The sequence below is a fragment of the Fibroporia radiculosa genome (genome assembly GCF_000313525.1).
Source record: "Fibroporia radiculosa TFFH 294 genomic supercontigs, scaffold2802, whole genome shotgun sequence".
Lineage (NCBI taxonomy): Eukaryota > Fungi > Basidiomycota > Agaricomycetes > Polyporales > Fibroporiaceae > Fibroporia > Fibroporia radiculosa.
Window position 1 is genome coordinate 1 of NW_012133366.1, and position 8,911 is coordinate 8,911.

At 52.4% G+C, this 8,911-nt stretch overlaps 2 protein-coding genes across 2 annotated transcripts; both read right to left on the minus strand.

Annotated features, from left to right (window-relative positions):
- Window positions 1–63: 63 nt before the first annotated feature.
- FIBRA_04313 (uncharacterized protein) lies at window positions 64–1,468 on the minus strand (the record flags this gene model as incomplete). The annotated part of the gene is made up of 9 exons (XM_012326126.1): window positions 64–72; window positions 120–246; window positions 308–358; window positions 420–510; window positions 578–759; window positions 834–965; window positions 1,025–1,144; window positions 1,234–1,248; window positions 1,302–1,468. 9 exons carry the CDS (start codon window positions 1,466–1,468, stop codon window positions 64–66), a joined length of 894 nt encoding a protein of 297 aa, XP_012181516.1.
- Window positions 1,469–2,856: 1,388 nt separating this feature from the next.
- On the minus strand, window positions 2,857–6,328 carry FIBRA_04314 (uncharacterized protein; the record flags this gene model as incomplete). The annotated part of the gene is made up of 16 exons (XM_012326127.1): window positions 2,857–3,046; window positions 3,820–3,860; window positions 3,924–4,104; window positions 4,164–4,578; window positions 4,653–4,743; window positions 4,801–4,816; window positions 4,872–4,931; window positions 4,985–5,107; window positions 5,169–5,219; window positions 5,281–5,371; window positions 5,439–5,620; window positions 5,695–5,826; window positions 5,886–5,939; window positions 5,996–6,005; window positions 6,071–6,108; window positions 6,162–6,328. The coding sequence occupies 16 exons, from the start codon at window positions 6,326–6,328 to the stop codon at window positions 2,857–2,859; spliced, it is 1,842 nt and encodes a 613-aa protein (XP_012181517.1).
- Window positions 6,329–8,911: the final 2,583 nt, after the last annotated feature.

Here is an 8,911-nt window from a genome sequence, read left to right on the forward strand (position 1 = left end):
TAAGACACGCACGTAGTGGCAGCATAGAAAAAGATTAACCAAGTCTTGGGATCCTTGAAGCACTCAATCACCCTACCAAGCATCTCATTAAATACCGTTATAGTGTGAAGACAAAATACGTGCTGATCCTTCTTGAACCGCTTGTTCTCTGCACCAGCCTGATTTACCTTGATACGCTCGACTACGATCATCTTTTCTTCCGGGGTGAGGAACCACGCGTTAGCGGGAGAATCTGGGAACATAAACCTAACCACATCATATTCAGCACATCGAGCCATCAGACACACGGCATAGATACTAAACACACCAGAACAAAATTGCAACGACAAATGTGATGATCCCAAAAATGAGCATCAGCCTACGGATAACAATGTCTTAGCCCTTGTTGAAGGCATACATATGCTAGATCAGTGACGCACCATTGCCACGGTTCGAGAACGCTCGATCGAATGTGCAAGGTCCCATACGCAATAAGCCCAAGCATGATAATCGCAGTACCATTCATAAAGTCTGTAGTAATTCGCCATCGTCGCAGTTAGCCAGTCTGCACCATGTGAAGCAGAGAGAGCATACGCACACCAATAACCTATACGTAGCGTCTGCTCCTGGCGTGTGTAGAACATGGAGGTGACAATCATGAACCCAGGTGTGATCGCACCCTCGCATATACCAAGGAAGATACGACACGCGAACAGTGCCCCAAAGCTCTTTGCTGCGGCATGGCACAGTAGTGCAATGGACCAGATCAGGATATTGACGCTGTCGACAGTCACATGTTAGCTCATACATGAAAGGAACGCATATATGCGCAGGAGAGAAAGGAAGCAGCTCACCTGACCCATTTACCGACCGGGAAGCGTTGGAGAGCGTAGTTCTGAGGGAACTCGAAGCCGAGGTAGAACAGGTAGAAGATGGTCCCGAGCCAATTGAATTGGTTCTGCGTCAGGAAGGCATTCGGAGAGTCCCTGCCGGACGTGGAGTGAATGTAAGCGCGTGTATGCACAGCTACGGAGTGGGGGCTTACAGCAGACCGAGGACAGCAGACTGGCCAAGTGTTGTCTTGTCCGCAAATTGCATCCTGGGGGTGGCGTGGGTCATGGCCGGCGGTCTGGACTGGACACGGTAGACGCTTACAGGTTTGTTACTGATTTCAAAAAAGTGACGGTTAGCACACTTTGGTGGAACTTGAGAACGCAATGGGAATGCTCACTGCACATGAGAGGCAGTACATACAAGTCAAGTTTCCGCCTGTGAAGCGCAAGTCAAGTCAGGTCAATTGGGCAGAGAAAAGTGCAACATACCGAACCCTCTTGGCCTCCACTGGATCGAGGACAAAATCGTTGCTCGAGGCGAGTTGTGCAGCGATATCGACCTCATAGGTGGCAACGACGTCGTGGTTGAGATGCTTCTTCTCGACGGACGAAGACGAGTCGTCAACGTGGACGGCAGGATGCTCTAGGTCACTCATGGCAGGATGAGACGAGAGGACGTGCATATCAAGAGCGGCGAGGTGGACCTATATAACTTACTTGATGAATTCAGAGGGCATGTCACACCCGGGTATTCGGGACAGCCAGTATTGACGGGGATATCAGAACTACATAGTAGGACGGAAGCATCAGTGCCCTCAGCCCAGGCTCCTAGAAGCGTCCGTCGCTGGAGGTTCTCGTTGAGTCCAATCCTACTTGGCACTTACTGGGGCATCAATGCATCACCTGTGGCAAGGTCTGGGTGACGCTTACATAAGATTCTCATACGCCAGAACGCGATCGAGCACTGACCTAGTGCTCGATCGCGTCATCTGAAAACACGCGTCTTCGTCCACCGCGCGCTTCCTCGTGCAGGACGCGGATGGGAGCGCTGAGGTAAGCGACCGTGAATCTTCCCGGAATCAGCCCAACTTAGTACCACTTACGACACAAATATGAACTTGTGTGTTGACAGTCTTGTACGAATGACTACATTGAAGGTGTCATTTCATGTCGTACTACGTTAGCAAACTTAAGCATCTTGGTTATTCTTAGTTTCTCCTGATGTGCAATATCATTATTACTGGAGGTTATCATGTCAAGGATCCGCAAACGTGTATTTACTCTTATCCCCAGCTGAAGACCTCAATCCGATGACCGAGTGTACCAACATCATCAAGATGGAATCTAACTTGGCGAGAAGAGGGTAGAAAGGGGGCGATGGCAGCTCTGAGTCGCGTGTCCGTGAAAGATGACGGGGACAGCGTTATGGCTAGAACACAGCGTATGAGGAGACAGAACAGCAGCTCGAGGACGGTGCCGGTGCCCCAGAAAACGTACAAACCGCCAGCGAAACCGATGCGGCGAGAGAGTGTGAGACAGGCGCAGAGGTGCTAGACGCCCTGCGCCGGGATTCTGATGGCCTCTGCCGGGGTGCCGGAACAGACTGCACCGTAAGAATCTATGTAAGATAATTCAGACACCAAGACATACATCCCAGTGAGAATTGACATGAATTAGAACGAGAAACTGTGTCATTCAACATGAGATAGACCAAATTGGTGTTAATCATATAATTCAGCTTTCTTCGCGCGTTTTCAACGCAATTCATCGAGTGACCCAGTTTCTTGATTTAACTACATATGTCATTTTCCACACGCATAGTGAGCCCTGGTAAGTCACTCCCACACACCCTCGCCCTGCCCTCAACGCGCCCCCGACTCCCCCACCCTCCTCATACGGCCGCCACGCCCTCTGCGCCGCCACGGCGTCGTCTCGCTCAACAGCCTCAAGACGGCTATCCCGCCTTCAACCCGCCGCCCTCCGCGCCGCCACTCGTCTCGCTGTTGAGCGAGACGGCTGCCCCGCCTTCGACTCGCTGCCCTCTTCACACCGCCACGCCGCCTTCAACCTGCCGCCACGCATCTCTCCACTCTTTCGCCTTTGACTCTGTATTTTTGCTGAGGGTACTGACTTTGAAGATTTGACGATCGAGGATGGTGTTTTCTGGGGCCTTGGTGCGTGCTCGCTGAGCTTCCGCTTGTGGTTCCTGCTTTGCTGCAGAGAACACCTTCGGCCTGGTCGGGATGTGCGTCAGTCATCACCAGAAGTTGCGTGGATGGACAGGAAAACGACATGCCTTTGCTACCCGGATGGCATCCATTGCAGCGGGGAATGGGCTCGCAGCAGACGGGCAGTGGCAAAGTATAGCCGACTCACACGGCGCGATGGGCTCACACCTCAATGGGCACCTGCTCTGTACCCCTCATCCATCCTGTCATCCCGCCGGGTTTACCTGCGCGCCCAGTAACACTGCACCAGCTTAATTTCCGCCATACTTTTGTCCGCCATCCATTGGAACAAATCCGGCGGTGACAGTACAGAATCGAATGGGTTTATCCACAAAAGCCGCACATTTTCATTTGGCGCAGGCCTCTGGAACGTTGATCCCTTTCCTCGTATGTTGTGCACTCGTAGCCAAGAGGCATGTTGTCGTTACAGATGTTGCCATCGCAATTCGTCATGAGGGTGCTCTGAAACGAGGACGACGCTGACCTCGTTACCCATCTGAGGCCATCCCATAGCGTTAGCGCTCTAGTGGCCGTGTCTCATGTTACCCAAGTATTGTATGGCCTTCAGAGTCTCACCGGCACTAGCACACACCATAGTACAATTTTCATGGCAAACTAGAATCATTAAATTTTTTTTTCCTTATTCCATTAATCAAGACGTCTCCGTTCATTAAGATATAAACAACACAAATGCTATAGCAAAAAAAATATTGACAAAGATTCATCCGGCATCTCACTCCTCCCCGCATCCAATCTTCTAAATGATCTACAGGACATACCTAAAGTCCCGGTTTTGGATATCTGTTAGGTCCAAGAAGGCCTGTAGGGTGGGGTTCGACATTAATGTACATCCAAAAAAGACAGAAGGCAGCACGAGACAAACCTTATCAACTTTCTTCTCCTCGCCCGTCTTCTCATCCGTCACGTACACCTCATCATACGTCGGGTCGTGTGGCTCCGCGTCGCGCCGCACGTTCTCCCGTACGAGCACCCATCGAGTGACCAGCAGCAGCACGAGACAGGTGGCCCAGCATGCAGTAAGGATCGCCCATGGGACATGGTTCCTGCGAGGTAGGCGCGATGTCAGCCGCCTTGTCTCGTGCAAGAATGAAAGGAGACTTACCGAGGCTGATATTTCGCTAGCCAGTACTGCGGCCCGACGGCATTACCAATAGCATATCCGACCATGACCATGGCGTTCATCGTTACGCGCTTCGTGTGTCCTGCTGTAAGCGACCCGACCCATGCCAGAACAACGACAAACGGCGCGATCATCGTGACTAGACAAGACAGGGCAACATTCATCAGTACGGCATCGACATTGGAAGACCGCCCGTCGCGAGACAGCAGACGCGTCAGGGAAAAACGATACGCACTCGAAATCCAGTACGAAAATAGTAGCCCGACCCTGTCCGACGATGGCAGCGCATTCACGAGGATAGAGCCGAGGATCGCCACGGCATAAGCAAGTGCAGCCGAGTATGCACGGCCATTAGGCCAGTACGTAGCGGACATCGTTGTGCAAAAAATTACAATGACTGCGCGTATAGAAGCGAACGAATGAACGCACGTCCATTAGCGCGAACAATAGATTAGAAGCACGGAAACGCACTCTCAACGACACCGTCGACACATCCGAGCAGCGTAGTCTGGAGATCGGTGAACCCGAACTCGGAGACGATGATTTGTCTCTGGTTGCTGAGCTGTGTACAAAAATCATGTTAGATCACCTCTCGTATTCTAGTACCGTAGACACGCACCGAGTTCGTGACATTCCTTCGCAACACATGGTAAGCACAACTCGGCCCACCACAAGCAGCAGGACACGCACGAAATGGCAGCAAAGAAAAAAATTAGCCAGGTCTTGGGGTCCTTGAGGCACTCGATCATCCTACATAGCATCTCGTCACAGCCCGTCCCATAATGTGAAGACAAACTACTTACTGATCCTTCTTGAACCGCTTGTTCTCTGCACCAGCCTGATTTACCTTGATACGCTCGACTACGATCATCTTTTCTTCCGGGGTGAGGAACCACGCGTTAGCGGGAGAATCTGGGAACATGAACCTAAGCACATTATGTTCAGCATGTCAAGCCATCAGACACACGGCATGTATGCTAAACGCACCAGAACAGGATCGCAACAACGAATGTGATGATCCCAAAAATGAGCATCAGCCTACGGGGTACAGCACTTTAGCCTTCGTTGCAGGCATACGCATGCTAGGTCAGCGACGCACCACTGCCACGGTTCGAGAACGCTCGATTGGATGTGAAGGGTCCCGTACGCAATAAGCCCAAGCGCGATGATTGCAGCACCGTTCATAAGGACTAGCAATTCACCATTGTCACAGTTAACAAGTCTGCACTATGTGAAGCAGAGAGGATGAATACGCACACCAATAACCCACACGCAACGTCTGCTCCTGGCGTGTGTAGAACATGGAGGTGACAATCATGAACCCAGGTGTGATCGCACCCTCACATATACCGAGGAAGACACGACACGCGAACAGTGCCCCAAAGCTCTTCGCTGCCGCATGACACAGTAGTGCAATGGACCAGATCAGGATATTAACGCTGTCGGCAGTCGCATGTTAGCTCATATATGAAAGGAACGCATATATGCGCAGGAGAGAAAGGAAGCAGCTCACCTAACCCATTTACCGACCGGGAAGCGTTGGAGAGCGTAGTTCTGAGGGAACTCGAAGCCGAGGTAGAACAGGTAGAAGATGGTCCCGAGCCAATTGAATTGGTTCTGCGTCAGGAAGGCATTCGGAGAGTCGCTGCCGGACGTGGAGCGGATGTGAGCGCGTGTATGCACAGCTACGGAGTGGGGGCTTACAGCAGACCGAGGACAGCAGACTGGCCAAGTGTTGTCTTGTCCGCGAATTGCATCCTGGGGGTGGCGTGAGTCATGGCCGGCGGTCCGGACTGGACACGAGAGACGCTTACAGGTACATTACTGGCAAAAAGGCACAACGGTCAGCACATCTTGGCAAAACTTCACAGCGCAAAGGGTATACTCACTGCACATGAGAGGCAGTAAATACAAGTCAATTTTTCGCCTGTGAAGCACCAGTCAAGTCAAGTCGATGGCGCAGAGAAGAGTGCGACATACCGAACCCTCTTGGCCTCCACCGGATCGAGGACGAAATCGTTGCCCGAGGCGAGCTGTGCAGCGATATCGACCTCATAGTTGGCGACGACGTCGTGGTCGAGATGCTTCTTCTCAACCGACGAGGAAGAGTCGTCGATGTGGGCGGCAGGACGCTCTAGGTCGCTCATGGCAGGATGAGACGAGGGGACGTGCAGATCAAGAGCGCCGTGGTGAGCCTATATAACTTACTTAATGAATTTAGAGGGCATGTCAAACCCGGGCGCTCGGGACAACCAGCATTGACCGAGATATCAGAGCTAGTGGAACGGAAGCATCAGTGCCCTTAGCCACCAATCGGCCGTGCCCCGGCCGTCTCCCACACGCCTACCATTACTCAACCCTCCGGTTCGTATCGGACGAATCTCCTGTAAATCCATCCGCGAATCGCCCACAGTGCCTTCGCGTCGGGCGTCGTGCAGGGTCGACCCAGCTCGCGGTGGGCGACGACCTGGAGGATGCTCGGGCCGCCACATGCTATATACGGCAATGCCTGGCGATCACGATCACTGCACCCGCCCAACGCCGCGTTCGACTCCTGCCCACGCAGTATATTTCTTTCATCCACCCCGACCCTGCTACCGGACCTCCGCTGAGAGCCTCTTCGACCCGGGTCTGGCGTCCCCTGCTCTCGGAAATGAATGCGCTGCCTGAGTCAATCCTGCGAGCCCAATTGCTTCTTGCCTCCAGTCATCTGCAAACTCAAACGTGTTGCAAGCCTGCAAGAACTTTCTGGCCGCGGCCTCTATCATCTTCTCCATCGTTTCATCTTTAGCTGCTATCTTCGCGGCATCCAGGACAATGGATATCCACTGCCGCACACTGCTGGCCACCGTCTGGCCAGTGATCCCACCGTTCGCCGGCTGTGAGCTCCGTGCTGACCCCGGATTGCGACCGCAGACTACCCTAGATTATAACTGCCCACTAGCAAGCTCTCTCCACCGTCTGTCGCGCGTGCCACCTATCCTCTTCTTTGGATCCTCTTCGTCTTATGCGGTCTCACTATATTTAGCTCACCTTCTCTCACCAAAGTAACCGTGACGCCTTCGCGCCCTGGAAAGTGGCGCCGCGCGACCCTTCTGCTCCCTTCTGATACTTATATTTTGGAACTAGTATGTAGTAATACTTTCCATCAATTCAACTCAAATGCGACTCGCCCTAGACAAGAAAGCTCGTCATCGAGATGTGTGCCGGGTCTATGTCTTCAATTGGCGCTACGGGGGAAGCATAATAGGACCACAATTTGGTGCGCATTCAACCATATAAGCTCCCAAGAGTCCTCGTGTCATCGCTGGGCGCACGCACGTTCCAGCTAGATTCTGCTTCCGGTAGTAGTAGAGAGCAGATAAATGTGCACAGCCGTACACATCATCTGATCCAATCTTCATTCTGGAGCTCTCTCCCTCCCGCAAACGCGCGCCATGGGTATCCTGTGAAGTTCATTTGCATCTAATAATGTCCAGTTTGGTGAGTACATATACAGACGATCCAGCCAAGACCACTCTCGCCATGAGTCACGATTGTGTCGCCTCTCATGTTCACCACAGCCCATGGCATTTCTTACGCATGTGCCGTCTGCTTACCCAACACACAATCATGCCGGATACATACGTGACATCTCCACACATGTACCTGTGTAGATGCCGCCATCTCGTCCGCCAACCTCGGCCTACCGCACTCCAGCTCTCTAGGCTCGACGTTCACGGATCCCGGCAACCTACCGCGATGATATACTCATGCGATCACTCAGACTGGGCGCAATTGAACGCGGGACCTATGTGTCATGACATGTGAACTCACAGTAGGAGCGGTACGTGCACGAACTGTCCGACCATTCCAACTCTTACCTGACATTATCTTTATCGTATTGAATCATTGATCGGGCGTCATCTCTCAGTGTCTTGGCATGTAACCTTGGGCATGAACATCAATATTACTGTACTCAGAGAACTTGAAGCTTTCAAGGTCCGCTTGCACCATGCTACATATACTTAGACGGAGATTGCAGTCCATGCACTGGGCCCTAGTTTTGTGCGCGTCAGTCCGCAAGGGGGATGGTTGAATGGGACGTCCCGTCGCACTAACGTGGTATCCTCGATTGTGCTCCCTCGCTATCTTGTCTCCTGGTTGTACGGGAGGTGAGTAAGTGCCCGTCCGTTGTTGTGTATATACTCCTACGTTTCGAATTTGAATGATCATCCGAGCCGTACTGCCGGTTACCTCTGACGATTCGGCTGTCTCACCGACATTTCATCAGATTCCAATACGAGACCATAGCCTCGTAACTGATCTCCCTCCGGAGGAAGCCGCCACTCTCCGTAAAAAATGTACTGATCGCAGTCAACCATTCTCGTAGTAGTTCTGTCCCCACAGGTACATAGCCTGTCTTATATCCGATTACCAGGGCTTCGCTCTTTTTGCCTTGGCTCGGTGGGTTCGGTTCCTGGCACACATCGCCAACTCTTATACGTCTCGTATCCAAAGTACGTCCTTTTCAAATTTTATCCATGCAGCCCACGGGGGTGAGATCAGATAAGCAGCAGTATGGGATTCTCCGTCACAGGGGCGTCGATGAACGGGGAGTTGATTGCTCAAGTGAAGAGCACGCGAACATCCCTCTTGTCGGATCCAGGAAATGGTGACCCTACAACCCTTCGACCTCGTCGCAGTCACACAGGCCGATGCTGCCGTTATCGGTAGTAGGCTGGGCTCTT